This window comes from Suncus etruscus, chromosome 1, assembly GCF_024139225.1.
Source record: "Suncus etruscus isolate mSunEtr1 chromosome 1, mSunEtr1.pri.cur, whole genome shotgun sequence".
Taxonomy (NCBI): domain Eukaryota; kingdom Metazoa; phylum Chordata; class Mammalia; order Eulipotyphla; family Soricidae; genus Suncus; species Suncus etruscus.
Genome location: NC_064848.1, coordinates 105,989,838 through 106,015,062, shown reverse-complemented (window position 1 = coordinate 106,015,062; position 25,225 = coordinate 105,989,838). Strand labels below are relative to the sequence as shown.

At 32.6% G+C, this 25,225-nt stretch overlaps 1 protein-coding gene across 1 annotated transcript in view; it reads right to left on the bottom strand.

Annotated features, from left to right (window-relative positions):
- PCLO (piccolo presynaptic cytomatrix protein) overlaps positions 1–25,225 on the bottom strand; it is a 331,891-nt gene that overhangs the window by 97,606 nt on the left and 209,060 nt on the right. The window contains exons 11-13 of the mRNA XM_049772799.1: positions 23,067–23,192; positions 1,341–1,449; positions 742–809 (exon numbers count right to left, since the gene is read on the bottom strand). Of these exons, the coding sequence (XP_049628756.1) occupies positions 742–809; positions 1,341–1,449; positions 23,067–23,192 (303 nt within the window). The remainder of the gene's footprint in view (positions 1–741; positions 810–1,340; positions 1,450–23,066; positions 23,193–25,225) is intronic.

Sequence of the window (25,225 nt, the reverse complement as noted above, 5' to 3'; positions counted from 1 at the left end):
CGATGTGTGGCCCTGTAGGCCCACTGCATACCACTGCTGAGCCTAGGAATTCTTCAGCACCGATAGACACAAGCAGCACATCAGTCTTGGGCCCTACCTAGCATTGAACCTTTGACCTGGTAAGCATCATTTGGAAGAACCTCTACTCACCGACATTGCAAGGTGTGAGTTCACAGTAAGAATTTTATATTAGTTTTATTAATATGCTTAACATCAACTATTTCCCCAGAATGCTAAAAATATAACTATAATTACTAGGAATCTGTTCACAATTACGTACATTTACAATAATTTTATTTTACACTATCCCTATATATTCACCTACAATTATAACTATCCTACAACTATTTTCATATCTATGTTTAATTTTTTTAATATAATTTTTTGTTATAGTGGCTTACATATTGTTCACAGTAATATTCCAGTTACATATTTACATTGAAAGGACTTTGGGAACCCCCAGATTCCTACTCAGTCCCAAGGGAGAGCTTTTCTTTTTTTGGGGGGGGGTCACACCCGGCAGTGCTCAGGGGTTACTCCTGGCTCCATGCTCAGAAATTGCTCCTGGCAGGCACAGGGGACCATATGGGACGCTGGAATTCGAACCGATGACCTTCTTCATGAAAGGCAAATGCCTTACCTCCATGCTATCTCTCCAGCCCCTCTATGTTTAATTTCTAATCTATGTCTAATCTATATGGAATATTTACCTTTATTTAAAAGCAGATTGGTTATACTTACAAGCTTTTGGTGGTTCATGAAGTTCCAAATGTTGGGGATTTTCAGAATCTGATAGCATACTAAGGTCCCTAAAACGAAAATTAAGAAAGAATTTGAGAAAGCTGAGACAAGAGTTTTTTTTCCAACTACTCTGAAATATTTTAGTAGATAAATGAGAAGTGGTTAATGACATAAAGCAATTTTAAAGCATGCTCACCCTTCTAACCAAATATATATTTGCAATGCTTTTAAAAGTTAGAGCTGATAAAAATGATTTTTAAGGTGAAATCTTTATGGGATAAATGTAAGTTCATTTTGAGACCACAATAAACTCCATGGAATCTAAATGGGTTTGAGCTTTCATTTTGATGAAGCATGTTTCAATAAAAGCATGAAAAGGGAGGTCCATTGACATCATAATAAACAAAATTAGCTGAATTATTTCTATGATTTATTGAGACTTTGACTCTGAACACAAGAAATCTATAAACCTTGTATTCACATTGTTTTCTAATTACAGAAAATCTTGCTGACTAGAAAAGGTTCCACCTTAACAGTTTTAAATTAAAAGAGTCATGAGTAGCCAAAAAATGGAAACAAAAAGATGGGGAAAAACTCACAGTCTTACACATATTTCTGCTTCCCCACTTTGTTGATTTATGATACTCTGCACTTCTTCATATGTCTTAGAAGTCAAAGGGATTCCATTCCATTCCAATACTTGCATCCCTAAAATGACAAGTTCAAGTAAAAAGTTAAAGGTTTGTTACTTTTATTTTGGGTATAGAGGGCATAGAAGACATTGCTTTGCATTTATAAACCAACTCAGCACACCATATCAGAGAACTTTAGTTCAAAGTTATCTGGAACATTAAAACCAAAACCATACATAGTGTGAGCTTATCAATTTAACCTGAAACAACATAAAGTAAATCTAACACATGTAAATGTTGCTTTGAAAATCCAAGTAAACCAAACACATGCATTTCTTCACACTTCTATAAAGCAAACAATATTGAATGTATATTGTTTAAATCAGTTTTTTTTTTATAGGAGGTCACCAGTAACTTTTTTCCACTGGGAGAGCAAATAAAAAAGTATCAATTTTAATATACTATAGTGGAATGGAATAATATAAAATAAGAGATTTTCAATTGACTCTGAAGCTCCTCTTAAGAAACCTTTGTGACTTTGTTCACTATAAATAGATTTCTATTTGTTTTTTCCTTCACAGCATTCATTCAAAAGAAATGTGTCACAGGGAGGGCAGCTTTATGGGATGTAACTAATAAAACAGCATAATGTGCTATATCACATGATGCCATGCTTTACTAATATGCTGCTGTAGTCATATTGAAATTCTTTAATAAAGTTTTATTAAAGAACAGTGCATATCCATTTCACTCTGGATCCTGTCAACTATGTTGCTTACAGGTTACATAGAATTTTGTGTTTCCTTTCCTCCTATAAAGATATATTCCATACAAAAATATAGCAATGTTATAAATAATTAAACATTTTCTATTTATTTTTGCATTTTCATGTAGTTTTATTTGAGCTTTCAAAATAATTTAAGGGCACATATTTCATATAAAACACACAATCCTAATGTTTACTGGGATTTTAGACATAAATCAGATAAATCCATTTCAGTGCCCAAATATTTGTTAGTGCTTTCAACATACCAGATATGCCTGAGAAAATATCTATATATAACCATGAGATTAAATTTTTAATGAGAGAAAATTCTTCTTTAACTGTTAGGCCTTTAGTGAGACTTTTAAGCAAAATTCCTTACTGCTCGCCAATGGATTCTCTTTAAAATTCTAAACATGCATGATTTATTCATTAAAAGTTTTAGTGACTTTTATAAACATTGGAAAGCATATTACTTACCACCTGAAAACAAGGAAAATGTTTTATATTACAGTAAAATGGTAAAAAGAAATTTATAAAAATGCCCAAATGACACAAACAAGAATGATTTTCTATAACTTACTCCAATAACACTTTATCTTCTGATGGATCTTAGGTTTATTTCAATAATCCAAGGCTGTTGTACACATGAAATGAAAACAATTATGTAGAAGACAGTGATACCATTAAAGTAAACTTTTGCACACAGAAAGATAAAAAGCACACCAAAAACACACTTGATTTTTAGACAGAAGGTGACTTATGACTAGGCGATTCTGAATTGAAAAAAATATTATAATCCAGAAATTGCATTGTCACTTTTTTTTTGTAGAATATCCTATAGAAAGAAATATATACAGAATCCTCACCCTTTCTCTCTTGGATATGCTTATTTTTTATATTTTAAGGATAAAAGTTGCAAAACATAATTGGTGAACTTAAGAAATTGCTTCTTGTCATTATAAAAAGAGAAATATTCAGAATTATTAATAAAATTGCCCAAATCATGCAAATAAAAGGGTCTCGCCTAAATATATTCCAGGGTCACAAACTAGGAAAGAACATGGTCTGTTTGCCATGTAACAATGCCAATTGAACTATTTTTCCACTTTACCCTCAACTTCCTAATAGTTTGTGTAATACTGCAATTCACAATGTTTTACCAGTTCTTTTACCCCTGCATGATTCTAATGACTACCATATATTATAAAAAATGTGACTACTTGAAGATAGCATGTAAGAAAAGAAACAAAAAGAAATGAACCCTTTAGTAACACCTCTTTCTAATATGAATCTAATATTTGATAAATACTATGTCATAGTAAAATATCCAAGTAGATAAACAAATTAGTCATTAATTCTTAAAAAGGTTTCAAGAAATATAAGAATGACATATAAGATGGTTTAAAGTACAGATATTTTACAATGTATTTAATTCTAATATTCTATGAAATTTTTTGAAATGCATTAAGCATTCAATTATGTGTGCTAGAGAGAACAGCAGGTAGGGTGCTTTCTTTGCTTGTACACAACTTGGATATGGTCACCAGCACCTTGTATGGTACCCCAAATCTCAGAGAGGGATACTTAAGCACAGAGCCCATGTTAAGTTCTGAGCATCACCGGGAGTGGCTCCAAAACAAAAATTTTATAAAACTTTAAAATAAATTTAAATATTATGCTCCTGAGAAGTTTATAATATAGTACTTTAATAAACTGAAATATAAGTATATTCCATGATAATACAACTTTTGCTCCTTATTTTAGAAATAATAGTTGGAAGATAATGCATATGAATAATTCTTGAAAAGTTCAACATTTGTAATAAACATTTATAATTTATTTATGTTATATTAAAATATATAATAATGTATACTAACAACTACTTATGTTTGAGATTGTACTGGTGAAAAGTACTGATGAAATGTATTAATATATTGTATTATCAAATGTATAAATACAATGATAAGCCTAGAAAGTTCTCTGTAGCAGTTTCTTGGAAGAGAAAACTAAGATACTTTAATTTACTAAATATAAAACAGTGATAAGACAATATGCAGATTAAAATCTTAGATTTGATACATAAATTCTCTATATAGTACATATTATATATTAAAATCTTATACTTGATATGTACACTCTAGATTAAGATGATCAGAATTTCATTTTATTGAAAGCAGAGTCTGAATTGTAAACGATTAATATATACAAAGCTTTATTTTTATTTTTTTTTTTTTGTGGTTTTTGGGTCACACCCGGCAGTGCTCAGGGGTTACTCCTGGCTCCATGCTCAGAAATTGCTCCTGGCAGGCACAGGGGACCATATGGGACGCTGGGATTCGAACCGATGACCTCTTGCATGAAAGGCAAACGCTTTACCTCCATGCTATCTCTCCAGCCCCCACAAAGCTTTATTTTTAACCCATATTTCAAAACATTTTTAAAATACAAGTGTTTCTGGTATCATCATTAAAAATAAGTATGTCCACCTTTCATTATAAACCTGTGTACATTTTTCAAAAACACAAGTATTACCCAGACAGATTGTTATGAACAAGCATCTTTTCATTAGCTGACTTTTGGTATTTTCTCCTCTCCATAATCACACCAAGTTCACATTTACCTTTGTTATTTATTCATCTGAAATCAGCTATAGCAAGTCAGTAAGTAAATTCAACATCTTTATTTTCCTCAAGGATGATTACACTTGCAAATTATTGCTTTAGCTTTTTTTACTCTATTTTTTGTTGTTTCTTTGTTTTGCCACACTTAGAAATATTCAGGACTTACTCCTGGCTCTGTGTTTAGGAATCACTCCTGTCAGGATTGGGGCAGACCACAAATATACAATTCTGGGGTTGAACTAGTTTGGCAAGAAAAGCAATGTAACCCCTATTATCTTCTCTCTGGTCCTCATTTCTACTCTCTGATTGAAGAACACTAAGACTATGACAGAATGAATAAAGAAAACTATGTTTACAACTTATGAAAGCTCATTTTTTTGGATTCTAAGTTTATATGGAGAATTCATAACTATTTCATATTATTTCCAATTGCTTTACATTACCTACAAACTTCCCCCCTATATTTACAAAAACATAAAGGTATAAAAATAGAATTACTGAGTTTTACATTTTTGACATTTCATCTTGCTGCCCCTAGCCACAGCTGTTGTGATTGATGTCGGGTCCCCAGACACATTACAATGACATTCCTCTGCCAAGTTGACCTCTCTAGGCCCTGTTATATAGATGTTTGGGGCCCACACCCAGAAGTGCTTAGGATGTTCAGGGGTTACTCCTTGCTTGATCTGCATTGATATATCATTCGTGGCGGGCTCAGGGAACCTATGGGATGCTGATTGAACCTGGGTGATTGAACCTGGGTCAGCTACGTGTAAGGCAAACCTCCTATCCACTGTGCTATAACTCTGGTCGCTGTGCTATATTTTTTTCTCAAAAGGGGAATGATGTAGCACAAGAGGTTAGAGTATGTAAACTGAAACTTGAGTGTAAATTTATATGTTAAGGAAGTTACTCAGTACTAATGCTATTACACTTAAGTTGCTTTCAATCTACAATAGCAGAATTTTATTCTATTAAAATATATATTTAAAAATATGTAACTTGGTTCTCTTTCCATATATGAAAATAACCGATCGAAATCTATTAGATATTCTAATGTGAATTTTAGAATTGAATACTCTTCAAATTTTGGTAGTATTAAACATACTCATGGAAGTTCTTTAGAGAAATGTTATAAAACAATATATATAATTATATGTAATTAAATATATATTTAAATAACTCAGAACTAAAGAAATTCAATTCTATATTTGAAATGATCATAAACTTATAGTGTGATCTTGAGTTATTCACTTGACATTTCTCTTATTTTACTAATACTTTTTATTGAAGAACAAAAAAATGAATCATCAGTAAACTCTGAATTGCTTATGTAAATTAGCAAATAAAATTTATTTATTTAAAATTCCATAGTGTGAACAAAAAAATGAATATGAAATATCAGTTAAAATGTTTAATTACATTTTTATTTTTGCTTTAGTACACACAATAGTTCTTGGCAGTACTCCTAAAACATGGCTCAGGACTTGTTCCCAGAAGCTCGTACTTTCCCAGAAAGTCATACACTGCTAGGCTTCCCACATATGAACATTTGGGCTACCTTTAGGCTATCTTGCAGGCTCCATTCATATTTCTTTTCTATAACTGAATAAATTATAAGATTTTTAGAATCAATTATGTCTATATTTATAGATATTATATACTGTATTTTTTGCTTTATAAGATGCACCTGGCCATAAGATACACAGTTTTTAGACAAGGAAAAAAATAAAAGTACATATTCTAAAGCAAATGGTATACTAAAATATTTAATAAATGCAATGTGAGATGCCATCAGGAGATGGCAGCTGGGAACAACCAGCCTGTGAGGCTGAAGTATCTTTACTATATATATATATACACATATATATACAATACACCTAACTTTTTTTACATTCGAAAACTAAAAAAACATTCTTTTAAACACTTTTCTGTTAATATTAAAATAAAAAAGTTGCAGCAATGATCAAATATTCTTAAAAGAAAGCTCTATATGTGATGGTAAAAGTGCAGTAACCTAATTGTTCATACTTTGTGATATGTCTGTGCAATAAAGGGGGCATAACACTGCGGATGTCAAGTGGTCAGTATATGCTCTCCTCAGCTACACTCAGGCTTCAGTTCCAGGCAGCATTTGCTCCATAGAGACACAGATATTTTCTTTTTGGGGGGAAAAGTACATCATATGGTAATAATATATGGTATATTTAGCTACAATCATGAAAAAAAGAATTTTATAGTAAAAAGTAAAATTATAAATATTTAACATTATTAATGGTCAATTGTAAATAATTATTATTAAATGAGGATTATCCAAGAAAACTCATTTGATTCTTGTTTATAAACTCATGTGATAAGGCAAACAAGTCTTTTATAGACACTCCAGCTTCATTTCACTTACTTGAAATGTAGAAAATGTGACTTTTTAAACATCACACAGTTAGTTAATGATAATACAGAAATAAGAACCCTATCAGTCTCTGATGGCAGTTCAATATAAATAAACAGGAAAACTCTAAAATTTACATCAATGAACCTATGCCCTAATATAAACAATGGTCCCACATTCAAAAATATCACAAAACAATACACCATAATGCCAATTAACTCTATATAAAATATTGTTTGAATATGTGGGTATAGAAATTGAAGACATTGAACAAATATAAAGCTGTAGGATGTATCATTTTATAGAATGCACATATTGATAATTAGGATTGCAAAATGGTTGATTGACTTTCTTCTTTCTAATTCCTCTTGATACCACCCAGTAGTGCATGAACTTAGTCCTGGCTCTATGCTCAGTGATGTCTCCTGGAAAACTCTGGAGATCATATGTAGTACTTCAGATTGAACCAGGGTTGGATACATACAAGGCAAGCTCTTAATCCCTGTACTACTTCTCCAGTGCTCTTTCATTTTTCTATTCTTTTGTTTTCTATTTTTTCTTTTCGTCTCCTTTCTTCTCTTCTGCTTTCCTCTCCTGTCCTCCTCTCCTCTTTTCATTTGTTTTCTTTTTTGCTGTTGTTGTTTATGCTCAGGGCTTACTCCTTGCTCTCCACACAGGGATCATTAATGGTGATCTTGGGGGTCATATGTGATGCTTAGAATAAGTCCATGTTGTTGTGTGCAAGGGAAGTGTGCTATCTGCTGTGATATTGCTATAACACCCTTTTTATTTTTACGTACCACTCTTAAAAAAGAAATCTATATTACACTTCTAATAGTCACACTGATGAGAATTTATGCTGGTATCTAATGAAAGGGGATGTAATATAAAAATTACTTAATGTTAGTAATCATTAAGGAAACAAAAATAAAAACTACAATAAGATATCACATTACACTTGTCAGGATGACACATTAAAAACAAAACAAAAAATACAAGATGAAAAGTAGTAGTGAGGAGGTAGAGAAATAGTAACTTGTGACTCCGTTGGTTAGAATTGGCAAAATGATTTGGGGAAATCGGGATTAGGTCAATGACTGAGTTTTCCTTGAAGGTATAAAACTGAGTTTTATTCCTGGCCCTGAATCCTACATGAACTGGTTTTAATCTCATCAGTAGAACCATCTGGAACACAGATGCGTAACCACTAAAGTCAGTGATCTCTGACACATTTGAAAACAATTGTGTGCATCCAAGAATCACAAAAGTAATCAAGTGTACGCTGCTGGCAATTATATGAACAATAATGAAGCCATGTATGTTTAAGCACCACAACAGAAACCAAGTGTTCAACTTCAACAAGCACACGGTGAGTAGTATACTGGACTGTGTGCAATCTTCACTCATTACAAGAATAAAACAACCAAAAATATGCAAAATGATAGTTCTGCTAAAACAACCCAAATCCTTCTTAAACTTAAAAACAAAATTACCATATAATATAGCAAATATATTTCTGGGTACTTGTTTAAAGAAACCAAAATCAGGATTTTGAGGAGATATAGAGTCTTATGTTCTTTTCACAGCCTCATTATAAAAAAATCTGAAAGGGAGAGGCTCCGAGTTTCATTAGTATCATGATTTATACATTTTGAGCACATTTTTTCTTTTATCTATGTATTAAGTCTCATCTTCATAATTCTAGTGTTTGTTTCCATTCTCTCTAACAAACCATGCCTATAACCTCACAGTTAACTATGTGTTCCTTTTTAAAATTCAGTCTTGGCTCCTCCTCACATCTCCTGTAAATCTCTCAACAGGTTAAGTGTCTTCCAAGTATGTACTGCAGGATTGTCTCATGGAGGTCTCATATCTATTGCTGAAGACCCAGAGAGGTTATGTGATTTTTCAGAATCACATTTAAAAAAGTTGATTAGAAGTTTTTGTTCTGAGAATCAGACATCTCATACTGATACTTCAATTCTGTTCATTGAGATAATGTATTTTCAGGGACAAACACAAGAAAGTCACAGAAACATATTTATTTTTTTACATATATCCATAATTCTTACCAGTTAAAATCTTGTTGGTAAAAAAAAAACCCAGAATTCTCCAAAATATTAAAGTTACAGTTTAATATTTGGGAGATGACATATATGGTTTATTTATTAAATTTCTTGTTTCTAGGATCCTGAGACATAGAATAGAGGGTAGAACATTTGCCCTATCTATACACAACATAAATTTAAACTCAGGAACCACATGTAGTACCCTGAGCAACATGAGTGTTTCCTGAATGCAGAGCCCGAGTAAGCCTCAGCAATGTTGAGCATGCCCCCATCATAGGAAGAAAAAAACATTTATATTCATTTATATATTCATTTATAAAGATGTTCACATTCACTGAAAAATTAAAAATGTATAGATATATTGCATATGACCTCATTCTCAATATATACACAGGAAGTAATCTGTTTATTTAAGAAATTACTTATTCTGTGCCCGGAGAGATAGCACAGCGGCATTTGCCTTGCAAGCAGCTGATCCAGGACCAAAGGTGGTTGGTTCGAATCCCGGTGTCCCATGGTACCCCGTGCCTGCCAGGAGCTATTTCTGAGCAGACAGCCAGGAGTAACCCCTGAGCAATGCCGGGTGTGACCCAAAAACCAAAAAAAAAAAAAAAGAAATTACTTATTCTAAACAGGGCAGATATTAGGGGTAAGGCACTTGTCTTACATGTGACTGACTTGAATTGGATCAATTTTTGGAACCAAATAAGTCCCTTGAGCACCCTGAGGAATAATACCTGAGTATGAATAAACCCTGGGCACTGCTAGCTGTGGTTCCCCAAACAAAAAATAAACAGAAGAAATAAAGAAAAATGAGAAAGAATTGACTTACTCATGCTCACTTTGGAAGTTCTATTTTGTTGTTGACAAGTGATATTTAAGTGACAGACCATATCAGATACCTTTCATAGTTCAGTATTTCTTACATAGGTAGTATCTCTATAAGATTAATAGTGATACATTAAAGTTTAATATGTATTAATGAAACTGCTTCTATCACCAATATATTGATTTAAAGTGTTTGCAAATCACTCAAGCTTCTTTGACGCTTGTTGCTATCCTAGAAAAACAGGACTTGACCTCTTAATTATGCAACCAAAATAAAATGAGACTTTGAGAAAAAAAATCTTGGCTCAAGTCACAAAGAAAGCATAATTCAGTCTTTGAAGCCAACATTTGGTGTCTTTTTCTTTATCTACCTTGCAATTCAGAGCTATGTCTCCAATCATGATGAATTATCTAAGCACATGTAGATAAAGAAAAGCCAGTGCAGCACAGCAATTATCTTATCACCAAAGATCTTCAATATGAAAGCAAGCAGTATTTTCACCACTTGCATGAAACCCTAAGCCAAACATTACATAACATTTGCTCCTAATTAATTATTTTTAATTTTGCTAACAATTTGAAAATTCTTATCTCAATTTCCTAACTGAGAACAAAGTGCTAAATGTCAATCAATCTATGAAGGTAGTAATGGAGTTGAATTTAAACCTCAATCTGTCAGACTGAAAACATTTTCTCTATACATTGTAAATGTTAATGTGCTGTCTGGCTTAAATCTGCATGAATATAAATAGATAGTTCGGCATCTTTGCTTTCAAATTAACCTTTCAAATTCAGCTTACTGACTAGCAGATCCAGAAATTTACGTACAGAAACAATTGTTGAGCAAGAAGTAATCCAACAGAACACACCTAAAATATTTCAAAGTACACTACTCTTGTTGCTAAAAAGCCAACTACTCTAACTAGAGTTTAGAGTAGACTAAATGCTTAAAAAGTATATAAAATGTTGCAATTATTTTTCTTTTTAATGTCTTATCAGAAATATTCTGACTGATTTTGTTTTTGTCTGAAAAATTCCAAAATAAAAGAATAAAAAAAGAGATATCAGTTCTGTAATATAGCTAATTATTGATATCCTTACAAGGGAAATATGATAATGCATTCTAAAAATGTGTTACAAGCTACCAGTTTGTGCAGTCATGTTTATATTTTCCCATAAGACTGACTGCAAAATATACATTATAAAATATTTGCATTGACATGAAATGTGACTTGTGTCATATGTACCTGAAATACTAGCGTGTAGGTATTTTGAAAAATCTCATGCTAATGACCAATCCATACCTGTAATCCCCCTGGAACAAGAACAAGGAAGCTCACTCATCTGTGTGCTGTGTTTCTTGATCTCCAACCTTGATCACTGCCATGCCATCTGTAACATATGCCAAAAAAGCATAAGCAGATATAGAGACTTTTTTGCCTAGGAACATTCTCCCTTAAGTCACACAGGAAAGTGTCTTCTCATTATACTATTGGACTTAGATCTTCTTTCATAGATGTCTTCATGACAGAAAACTCCAGAGGCCAACTGCTAAAAATCACCAACATCTAACCTCCATCATTCCAATTGTTCTTCTCAACCATAAATCCAACAGTGTTTTCTTTCCAGAAACCCTGACAGTTCTGCTTTGCAAAGATATAGCTAGCTAACAGCTAGCTAATAGCCCACACTAAAGCAACTGAAAACTAAGAATAAAAAGATCCATGGAGTAGAATTTATACCATCGGCACACTTCTGCCTAGAATACCCTGTGTATTTCTTCACAAAACAGCACAGAAATGAGTAATGAATAATCTAATTTTGTTTGAGTTTAACTCTTGGAATACACTATCTTTCCATACATCCTAGCTAAATTTACAAGCAATTATGCACACAACTGATATTGATACTTTGCTGTCCTATTTTTCTTTTCCTACTGATCATGAAGAATGGTTTCAAAGTCACATTAGGAACTCAGCATTTGATTCTTGCCTTAGCCCCAAACAGCTTACCAAAATTATTCTAAACAAATTTAATTTAGTCACTATCAAGATATAAATTATGGATACTATCATCTTCAAATATTTATTAGATAAACTTTCAGTCTAGCAACCTGCCAACTCATATTTTTGCTAAATACTATATAGTTCTTGTGTATTGATATCTTTTCTAAGAAAATTTTAAAAATTTAGAATTCCTGTAATGTATCTCACAATTATGACATATATCAGAAAATAAAGTTTAAAAAGTAAGACCTAGGAATACAATAATGAATAAAGCTTACAAATAATAATTCCTGAGGTGAACTACTGGGTGAAGTACAAAAATAGTATAGTGGGTAGGACACTTGCTTTGCATACATCTGACCCAGGTTTGATCCCCGGCAGCCCATATTGTCCTAATGTCTATCAGAAATGATCTATGAGAACAGAGCCATCAGGAAGCTCTGAACATTGTCGATATATACTATCAACCAAAAAAATAAAAAGAAAAATAATATATGCATGAAAGGCTAAATTTCGTACAATGTATTATCTAGCTAAATTTCGTACAATGTATTATCTAAATAAAATTTAATGTTATTTGATTTCTCTACTCTATCTTTTCTGCAGCTATCCTAGCATTATTTTATTGATTCGGCAAACAATAATTAAAACTCAAAGTAGAGCAAAATTTCTGCATATGAGCTATTAAATACTGTACAAAATGATTTAATATAAAATAACATATTTTGCCAAATTTATTCATAAAATAGTATACAAACACTATAGATATTTCCTAGAAATTGACCAAGTTATTCTAGAATTTAACACAAAGTCAAATCCTAATAATTGTTCCAGAATAATTGTGAAGAGCAGGAATATGGTGTTACCTATCATATGTAAAATCTTAATATGAAGCTATCATCATTAAAACAGTAATATACAAATAGAGAGACATATGCATTAGAACATTAATACATGAATCAATTAGTGTGAAAAATAGAGTACTACAAATTACCAGGACTAATAATATACTATTTAATAAATGGTACAGAGCAGGGCCGGAGAGACAGCACAGTAGGTAAAGTGTTTGCATTGTTCATGGTTGACATAAATTTGATTGCTGACACCCTCTTTTATTCCCCAAAAATGCTAGGAGTAATCCTTGAGAGCAGAGTTGAGGATAAGCCCTGAGTACTGCCAGGTGCGGCCCCAAAACAAACAAACAAAAATTTTAAGTAAATTAATGATTTGGAGTTCAACTTGCTTAATACACCAAAGTGGAAAAATATGAATAGGAAATGATAATACCCCATCTACCAATAGGACAATAAAAGTATAGTGATAATTGTACTATTGGGATCAGATTATCTTTGAAAATGGATATAGATAAGGAGGAACAAAAATAAAGGAAAACTAGTACACTAATTTACTATCCAGTAATACAGAAGTAAACTTCAGGAACAATTTTAAAAACTTGTTGAAGTTTTACATTTAAAGAAACTACACAATGTTTCTATATTATATAACAAGATTGTCACAGTAAAATAAAGGTTAACTGTAAAAGAAATGTCTGTACATGTGTACAAGAAGACTTCTTTAACAATTATAAAAATATTTGAAAAAAAGTACAAATAATTGGCTAAACATTTCAATTAAGTTGTAAAGAAATACAAATGTATAATTTTTTTTATAATTAAGATAAGTGAATTAGAACTATAACAACACCTTACATAGAACTCATAAAAGTTGGAGATTGTACCATAAACAGTGGTTATAATGCTTGCCTTGCATATGGTACTGCATAATGTCCCTTGAGCACTACAAAGAGTGATACCTGAGAACAGAGGCAGGAATAAGCCTTTAACTACATCAGGTGTCACCCATAAACAAGAGACAAAGCAAAACCAAAAAAACAAACAAAAAAAAACACAACTAAGGGTCAAAATTTTATGCAACTTCCAAAAGTATAAAGCAACTCTTTAGTAATTTATTCTATTTATATAGACTCAAAAATAATAAAAACAGGACAATAATTTATGAATGAACACATGAAACTAAAAAATTGAAAGAATAGACATTTGGGAGATAAAAGGTGAATGTAAGAGACTTTAATACTGTGAGTTAGACTATTTTTCCTATATCATGACATAAGAATTAAAAAACAATTTTAATAGTAGAATATATGAGTATATAGTTGTTTTATATATACTTCTCTATATTTTGGGGGTTTTATTTTGTTTTGCACTATAGAACAAATGTTTTATATATACTTCTCTATATTTTGGGGGTTTTATTTTGTTTGAACAAATGTTTTATATATACTTCTCTATATTTTGGGGGTTTTATTTTGTTTTGCACTATAGGACAAATGTTCATCAAAAATACAGGCCTCATTCCCTTCATTGAAGCAATTAATAAATAACAGTGAATAATTTATAGATAATAGTGTTATTCTATCTATCATTTTATGGTTTTATGCAATGTTTTAGTACCAAAACTTGAAATTTCTTTATCACTCATTCTAAATATTATGTGTGTTTTTTTCTCTCAGCACTATGCTAAGTATGTACTAAGAATGCAGAGAAAAGGTTTCTGTTAAACATAAACTCCCATTTGGATAGAACATAAAGTACAGCTGAACCAGGACTTTATTAGAGAATATAATGCCTGTGCTATTCATAAGATATTAACAACTTTATTATAAATTGCAAAAAAATAGAGATGGAAGTTAGGTGTAAAAATGTTATTTGAAGGGGCCGAAGATATAGCAGAGTGGAAGAGTGTTTGCCTATAATGCAGCCAACACTGGGTTTAATTCCTGGCATCCCATTTGGTCCCCAAACCCTGCCAGGAGTGATTTCTGAGCTCAGAGCCAGGAGTAATCCCTGAGAACTGCAGGGTGTGACCCCAAAAAGAAAAAAAAATGTAATTGAAGATAAATAGAATTGGAGATGGAACTTAGGTATAAAAATGCTATTCAATACTAATTTTAAAGGGAATATTTTTAAAGCAAATCATGAATTTAAATCTCAATAAAATTCTACTATTATATTGATATTGAGAGTTTCAAATACAAAATATTCAAAATCAAAGAAAATTTATCATAGAGGAAGCATCTAATTTTTCAAGTCCATTGGAAAGGAACTGACTATACTGAACATGGTAATAACATTTTAATATAAATAAGGCTTATACTACAAATAAGGCTTTAAGTTAAAGAATAAAGATTTAAAATGGAAGTAGAAGGTAGCAAACTACATTCAAAGTCTAGGCATTCAAGTATAATTTTAGTTGAATATAGTTTAAAGAGAAATACTACCAAAGTAAAGAATGAGAAAATATTGGATAGACAGCATTTGAAACTACAAAAATAATAAGCATTTTATAGCTATAACAGTGTTATCTAAATTATTTTAAAGTATAACCCAAAAGAAAACTTAGATTTATAGTATAGGCCACTAGATCTTTTATCTTCATGTTTCTCAGATATAACAAAGACCCATTTTGTGCATTAAAAGAAAAGTCATAGAAAGTAAAAGATATTTTTTATATTTGTATAATAATACTTACAAAATTTATGAGAATATATTTAAGATTTGGTAATACTAGAATTCTTTAAGTACCTGCCTGAGTTAAAAAAAATATATATTGTGAGCTTATAAAACTAAAGTTCTGAGGAATTATGATTAATATAATATCCTAATTGAATTGTTATTGTGGGAACAGTATATAAACTAATATTAAAACTATTATAAAATTAACTTATTTTTTTCTTATTATTTTTTAAATATTGATTTTTATTGTGACCAAAAAGTGAATAACAAATCTTTCAGAGAAATATTGAAGGTACAGAGTGACAATGAATCAGGGCCATTCCCACCACTAGGGTTGTCCTCCCTCTCCTCCTTTTCCCATCATGTGTCCCATATCTCCCTCCTTTGCCTCCTGGAGTGCTAGTGTAACTGTCTCCCTCTGTGAATAGCTTGTTGTAGATAGGGTATCAATTCTGTTGTTGTTGACTTTGGGTTTGGTGTTTAAGTCTGATCATTTTTTAAGTCCTCTCAATGGTCATACAGCTATTTGGTCCTGGTACTGTTCATTTTTATTTTCCTCCTCAATTCATGAGGCAGAACAAGATGATTCAAGTTGTGTGGTTCTGCTGGAATAAGACAAAAACAAAAACAAAAAAGAAAAACATAACAACAACAACAACAACAACAAAAAACCCCCAACAGTTTAAAAAAAAGACAGTATCAAGAAAAGCACCCCCCCAAAAAAAAAAAGCACCCAGCAGCAAAAAAATTACCAAATAATAAGAGTGAAAAGAAAGAAAAGGAAAAAAAGAGGAAAAAAGAGAAAAAGTTAAAAACAAACAAAACAAAAGGAGTGCTGGTATGGTAAGGTTTATGTTCAAACCCCCCTCTTTTTTTTGAACAGGCATAGTAAGTATTGGGGAAGTAAGAAAAGGAATTCCCTTGGCCTTAGACATTCAGGGCTTCTCCGCCCTTGAAGCAAACTCTGATAGGAATAACTACTGGCTCTGTACACACATGTTCATTACCACACCCCAAGGTCTTTTTTATGGTGCCAGGGAACTTTCTGCTCAGTTGTAGATGATAAAATCAGGCCTCTGTTGCTAGAGATCTTGGTATTTGCACAGGTCATAGGACAAAGTCTAGGATAGGGTCTTTATGGTTATAGAAGTTCTGTTCCATTATTATTGTTAAAATAATGTTCTTCTGTAATAAATGGTTTTGGTTTTTGCTCACATCCTAGGCTAAAGTCTAGGATAGAGTCTTCATTATGGTTCCAAAAGTTCTGCTCAGTCTTCGTTGTCAAAGTCAGACCTCTATAATTAGAGATCTTAATTTTTATACAAGTCCTAGTCTATTGGTCCCAGAATAAGTTCTGCCCAGTCATGGTTGTCGAAGTCAGTCTTCTGTAGTTAGCACTCTTGGTTTTACACAGATCTAAGGATTACATGTCTTCTGATTTCATTTTACAGTTAGGTGATGTGATAGGACAACCTATCCTTAGATCAAGCTATTGTTGTTTCCTCGTTGTTGGAATGTCATATCAGAACTGGTACAAGTTGGTGCCAGAGAGGTGTTAGGAATTTCCCAGGGGAGTTTGGTTCCTGGTGTTGTTGCAGTTCTACATCTGGGATCTGGGGTTCAGGGTTGGACAAACACTGTCTAATCTCAGGGAGACTTGAGTTGTGTGCACATGACACATGTTCATGGTGGGAGGCGTCCCTGTATTATACATAGTATGAGTACTTATCCCTAGAAGATAAGATCTTGTTTCTGTGCATAAGATTTCCCCTTTCTTACTGTGCCTATACAAAAGCATATGGTGTCATATTATATTGCTGGTGCATTTGGGGGTAAGAATGACAGGCTACACGATCTCTGTGCTCTGGTTTTGACCTGAGATTTTATCCCAGGCAAGGCTTTTTCTTCTCAGTTTTTGTACCAAGCAGAACCAAGCAGGTGAGGTTAAAGAAAAAAAATATATATAACTGAATTTTAAAAAAGTAATTAAAGAAAAAACTGATGGATGAAGCTACCTTTATGTTTGGGAATAAACACCCTAAGATGCATTATTATAGATATATTAAACATACAAAGACAATATAGGCATCTCAAGTCTTTTGAGATACTCTTGTGGAGGGTAAAATCTAAGTCACTTTTTCATCACACACCATGGTCTTGTTGAGTTTGAGATATGATTTGCAGCATAAAGGGATTAGGTATTGTTCTTGAGCTGGGGATCTTTCTGAAGCTGAATTCCGTACCATGCCACAGTCCACGTTTTGAGGGGGTTGAGAAAGGCCACATAGCATGAGTCAGCCGGTTTGTTGGTTGTAGTTTCTTGCCCGGCAAGAGATGTGAACTGAGAGGGTGTCTTTTCGTTTTGGGAGCTGGGGGTGGTTTGTTAGGGCAGGAGGTCATCTCGTGCCTAATGAGTTAAGAACTGAGGGTAAAGAACGTTAAATAAGGGGCTGGTGAGGTGGCGCTAGAGGTAAGGTGTTTGCCTTGCAAGCGCTAGCCAAGGAAGGACCGTGGTTCGATTTCCCCGGCGTCCCATATGGTCCCCCCAAGCCAGGAGCAATTTCTGAGTGCTTAGCCAGGAGTAACTCCTGAGCAGCATCAAACGGGTGTACCCCCCTCCAAAACCAAGAACGTTAAATGAGGGGGAATAACGGATCAGGATTGGGGGATGAGAGGATAGAAGGGTTTCTGAAGTGGGGAAGGGGTGATATATAAGAGGGGCCATATACACTACAGACATGGATTGTTTACATCAGGGGTTTCAAACTCAATTTACCTGGGGGCCGCAGGAGGCAAAGTCGGGGTGAGGCAGGGCCGCATTAGGGATTTCGCTTACCGAATATTCGCAATAAAAAATCGCATTAGTAAGAAAAAATTTCAAAAAAAAATTTTTTCTTACTAATGCGATTTTTATTGCGATTATTCTGTAAACGAATCGCGAATACTGTGATATTTGAAGGCTGGCCGCGGGCCACAAAATGTTGTACAGAGGGCCGCAAACGGCCCGCGGGCTGCGAGGTTGAGACCCCTGGTTTACAGTTTAGGTTTGGCAATCAGAGAGAAGACCACTGTGTACAAACTCATGCCTACATATAGATAGACTTTAGAGGTCTATCAAGTATTATCCTCCGGGTCTTGGGCCATTCTGTTACCTTTCCTAGGAACAATCTAAAATTATGAGCATTGTGGAATCATGGTTAACAAAGTACAGTTGATGCACACCCCAGCGTTTTTGTCAATGAGGACTGATGAGAAAGGATCCCCCTGCAAGGAGGTTCCCCCGCAAAGCCCCATTTGTGGCAATGGAAGGGGCTGGTTTCCCTTCCCTCATACCCCTGGAGACCCAGCTGCTTGGCCTTACTTGGGTCCTCAAACTTTTTAAACGGGGGGCCAGTTCACTGTCCCTCAAACCACTGGAGGGTCTGACTATAGTAAAAACAAAACTTATGAACAAATTCTTATGCACACTGCATATACCTTATTTTGCAATGAAGAAACAAAACAGATACAAATACAATATGTAGCCCGCGGGCCATAGTTTGAGGACCACTGATTGGGGGTTCCCATCTCCCTGCACTCGGGTTCAGTACACGGGTCCTGTCTGCCAGCTCCCGCGCTCAGAGACCCCACTGTTACCAGTTGCAAGAGGAACGGTGAAATCCTGTTATCTGAGGTCTGCTGAGCGACTTCATGATTATTTAAATTAATCCCAGATTCTTCGCATTGTGAAACACAGCATTCACATATATCATGTAACAAGATAAACAACTTGGTCCAGAAATTATTTTCTTTTGACTAAGCATCAGCAACTTTATTGAAAATAGCAGAAGTCAACCCCCTTACTCTTCCGTCCCTCTATCCCTCTTTTGTTCTGGAGACCTCAGAGGAACTCCATGCAATATCTTGCAGCCTGAGAGCCAGAAATTTGCTTTTTAAAAGGATGAAGTAAACTTTATTTTCAGGGCTAGAAAGGAGTATGTGGGTAAGGAAGGTGCATGCCTTGCTTTTTGCTGAATTCAGTTTCTTGCTGGCCCTGCATATCATCACCTGAGAACTGCCAGGAGTTTTGGTACTAAGCAATATGAGGTATATTCCAATATCCCACATGCCTGCCCCCCAAAAAATATTTCCAAACAAATCAGCAAAAGAGTTAATTCATAAAGTATACTGTATATTGCAGACATTTTCTCTCTATTCATTTAATGTTAGTTACACATGCAAGTGCTTTCAAAATAATACCGATAAAAATCTAATAAATATATAGGCATTCATACTAATATGATTATTCAATATGCTCTAAATGCTCGAGAGACTAAAATTCACAAGAGACTGAAAAGATAGAGGGCATTTTAAAACATTTTCTGAAAAGTCCACAGAGTCTGTCAATAAGTGCTGCAAGGATATTAACATGCCAGACAGGATATGTCTGAAAAGTCTATTACAGGATAAATGACCAAATGTAGAAGAATCAGCAGTGTCATCAAACTATCTCTGAACAGCTTTGAAGTTTATCATGAAGGTAAAAGGGAGGCTAGTTTCATAATTCTACAGTCAACCAAATTGTCATTTGTGTTTTAAATAAACTGTAAGATAATGCTGATTAAATTCTGAGTATATAACATCTTATATACAGAAATGAAGAAAGGTATCAGTGAAGATGATCATGTTAATTCCAATATATACCTGAAATTTATTATATACACAAGAAAACTTAATTGAATAAACACAAATACATACACTTTTATCGACTAACTCTCTATATTCATGGGTACACATTTTTCCTAGGAAACAATTTATTCAAACTATAGGAACTAACATGATTTTATGCCTTCAATAAACAATTTTGTTAAGTAAAAATCACAAATATTAAAAATTCTAGACACAAAATATGTTACTTATGCTTGATAAAATATATAATTTATGATACATCAAAGTTATTCCTCAAAATATTTAACATTTTAAAACCAAAAACATGGGGTAATTAAGACAGCATAAGGGTTCTAATATTGTCAAGTATTTTATTAATATATTAATAGTAAAGGGGCTGGAGAGATAGCATGGAGGTAGGGTATTTGCCTTACATCCAGAAGGACAGTGATTCGAATCCCGGCATCTCATATGATTCTATGTGCCTGCCAGGGGCAATTTCTGAGCGCAGAGCCAGGAGTAACCCATGAGAGCTGCCAGGTGTGACCCAAGACCCCACCCTCCCAAAAATTTTAATAGTAAAGAAGCAAATTTAGATGTTACACATAATAAATATGGAGGTGCTTATAGAATAACCAGACTCTAATCATAAGATAAATCCTGAGAGAAAGGCCTGAGTTGGCGCCTTAGCAAAATTTGGAAGAGTAAGACAACTATAAAATAAAAACTTATTATTCCACATGTTCATAGATTCTAATGATTTTCCAATTAAACCAATTACATAAAGTAAAAACCCATTACATCCAAAACAGAGATGCATAATTTTAAAGTAGTCTTTAAGCTTGAAAAATAACAAAGGTAATTTTAGTTTTGTTTCCATTATCACTCTTGAGTGACATTTTATCATACTTATTATTCAAATTTAATTATATGTAGTTGCCAAACAGGTGACTGAAAGTAAAGAACATCACTTATCATAGTAAATTTCATGAAATTATCTTGAATTTATTCTTTTTCATGACATCTACTTATGTCAATGGTATAAGTATAAATAAGGACATGCAATTGTATATTCAAATTATTCTAATATATTTGTCAAACTGATAAGGCATTTTTAAAACATTTTATATAAATAAATATGGACAATATTGTGCTTAAATCATGCCTTAAATCATTCTTAAAAATGAGTCAATTCCAGTAACAATATATACATTAGATTTTATTAATATAAGTATTGTCACAGAAAACTCATACTCATTTGTTCCTTTACTTAGGAATTTTATTAGTTCTTAACTTTGTTGTTTTTTTAAATAACATTAGATTGGTACAATTTATATAATAGGTTTTCTATTATATACTTGGTTATATTGTGATAAATTGGTATTCTGAAAACCAGCAAATAAGCAATAACCAATAAGCAAAAGGCTGATTTTTAATATATATTTGTGCTTTAAGCAAATATTGCTGATACTGCCAACATGGCCAATCTAAGTAATGAATTATGTCATAAAACAAAAATTTGGGAAGTGATATACATAGTATAGTTTTTCAAGCTTGTTCCAGCAGAAGACCATGATGAATACATTTTGACTTGAGTTTATATTATCCTAATAATTTATAAAATAAGGACCAACTTTGGTAGGTTTTCATCCATTTTATTTTTTAATTATAATGAATTATTTTAATTTGATTAAAAGTCTTAAGAGAGTACAGAGAAGTGTTTTACTAATCTATTAAATGATAAAATAATTTATAAATATTTTATCTACAGTAATATAAAAAGTTAAGTCAAAGCTACTTAATGATAAAATTTGTTATTGTAAAAACATTGTTGAAAGTCTCCAAACTATACTCATGTTAAAGTTTGGAAAAATAAAAAAAAAAATGAAAAAAAAAAAGTTTGGAAGAATGAGATCTGAGCAATAGTTGCTGTAGGTAGAGAATTTGCCTTACCCACAGCTGACCCAAGTTTGATCCTGGGTCTCCCAGATAGTCCCCCAAGAACCAACAGAAGTGATTCCTGAGCAGTGAGCCAGGAGTAATCTCTAAGTTTTGATGGATGTAACCACAAAACAGAGTAAATCAAATAAATAAATGTTGAAAATGGCAGACAGCCAACTGATAAGTTAAATCCATTGTTATGTATGTATATATTGTTATGTATCTTGACATTCAAACTATAATACTTGTACTAAAAAGAAACTGGTGAGATATATATTTTATGATCTATTAGGTATAAATAACTTATTATTTTAAAATGATATGATGTAATGAGGTAGAAAGCTTTTGAAAGTGGCTAGAAGCTATAATGGTCAAAGAGTTATATTTGTGTAACACTTAGATTCTGTCATGAATGCATTTTACCTTTCTAGTAGGGAAAACAATGTATAGTTTTTAAAAATTTATTCTGGCTATTCTCCAATAATCCATTTTACAAAAAAAGGCAAAGATTGATTTAGACTGTGAGTGACTGATTTGTTGACCTGACTTCAACGTGTCATGTCTCTGATTTCAACACAATTTTGTTAATATTTACAAAATATTGATGTAACTTGTGATTTTTAAAATACCATATCAGTCAGTATAAAATCTTTGTTACTTTGTTGTTAAAATATTCACATCAGAACTCATCAAAGGGACAATGCAATTGAAAACAAAATAATATAACTTCATATATTTATTGTTATTGCATTACAAAATAATAATTATAAATTATAATAATAGATGCTTACTTAGGAAGTAAAATATGCATTTTAAAATGAAACATGATATATTATAAAATTATATAATATGAATAGAATCATTTAAATTTACATTGAAATATTTTATCTTACCTTCCATGAGTTTCCCTGTCTGTTCTGCACTTCCCCCTGGAAGAATCTTGGCAATATAGGCTCCAATTTCTCCACTATGTCCAGGTATTTCTTTACCACCCACAATTCTAATTCCTAATCCATTACCTGAATTAAAAAATGCAAATTATTAGTAATAACTTAATTACTAAATTAATTAAATTGTTATAAATTAAATTAGACTTGATATGAAAGAGAACTCTGAAATCCTGGGAAGATAAAAAGATTAACTTTGTGATAAAAACATTTTTTATTTCATCAATTTGATGAAGATATAACAATCTTCATTTAGTTTAGACTAGGAATTTAACAAATATTCGTAATAAGTTGTTCTCAGTATCAGAAACTCCAGAACATATGATTCATTTGTGAATTAATAAATGGATTAAAGCAGTAATATTATGAAAAAGATACAAGTTTTTATACAAATAATTCATAAAGTAAAAATAACTGTAATATGAATACTTCTAATTTAAGGCTTAATTCATCTCTACAAAAGCTGGTACATTAGTATGGCACTTATTACAAGATAAAAGATAAATAAATAATTTAGCATTTTTGTATGATACATTAAAGAACAGATTTTCTGGGGCCGGAGAGATAGCATGGAGGTAAGGCGTTTGCCTTGCATGCAGAAGGATGCAGAAGGTCCGAATCCCAACGTCCCATATAGTCCCCTGAGGTTGCCAGTAGCGATTTCTGAGCATAGAGCCAAGAGTAACCCCTGAGCACTACCGGTGTGACCCAAAAATCAAAAACCAAAAAAAAAAAACAGATTTTTGGTAATTTACCTATGAAAAAAGATGGAAATGATGATTATGAGAAATCTAAGATAAAAAATTAACTACTGATATTTTAAACTTATTTTTATCCATCAGAAAATGTGTGCATGTAATACAAGTATATTTTTTGTAAGAAATGTCAAGGATAATAAGGAAAATAATCAAGGAAAGCAGAATGCTTCTCCTTTAGTGAAGAAAAACAATTATTTACATATCAATTTTTGACTGTTTTGTTTTGTTTTGGGGCCACAGCAAGTAATCCTCAAGAGTTACTCCTGTCTCTGCACTCTGAAATTACTCCTGATAGTGTTGGGGACCTTTTCGGGATGTGAATGACGGAGCCCAGGTTTGGTTGCATGCAAGACAAATGCCCTACCCACTGTACCAAAGCTCTGGTCTCAATTTTTTTTTGTTTGTTTGTTTTTGGTCAAACCTGGCAATGCTCAGTGTTGCTCAGAAATCGCTCCTGGCAGGCTCGGGGGACCATATTGGATTCTGGGATTCGAAACACTGTCCTCCTAATGTAAGGCAAATGCTTTACCTCCATGCTATTTCTCTGGCTCCAATTAATTCATCTTTAAAATGAAAATAATTCCACTTAGTGACTGAAGAACCATCAACAACTCTTTAAATATCACTAAATTTCAAAAGACAAATTCTTCAAATTCCTATTTCTATGCCATTTAGTCTTCAAAATTAAAGTCTTGCAATTAAGATCTATGCTCATACATTTAAATAGCAGCAATTTTAAATTATGGAAAGTTTTTTTGTCATTTATCAAGTAGAGATATATTATGGTGAAACACATTTCCTTATTTCCAAGAAAGGTGATACCAATCAATGTTTTTTATTCCTTTCCTTCTACTCTCCTTTATTACCCTTCCTCTTAGTTTCTCTTCTTTCCTTATTTACTTCCAGTCTGAAGCTTCTGCCTCAGACAGAAACAAACAAAATGCTTAACTGTTAGCTTTTTAGAACCCAGCTACTGTCATGAGGTCAGAGTGAACTAAAATAGTATTTCTCTGTGACCAAAACTTAAAACTTTCAGCTAGATATTTTTTAGTTCAGTGTTTATAGATTTATAATATATTAACTTATAATTGAATTGAATACAAATTGAATACAACTGGATGAAAGCACACCATCATTTAGTAAGTAACTTAGTCTGAACTAAGTTGAGACTTAACTGAGTAAAGATAAGTTCTTAGACTAAAACTATTCCCCAGGATTGTTTCTACACAAGACTTTAGATAGATAACAATAAAGATATTGGTGAAAAAAGATTATTAGCCACTATTCAATCGCTTTACTCAATTTTGAGAATATTTATATCACTTGAAAAATTATAAATTGAGAGCT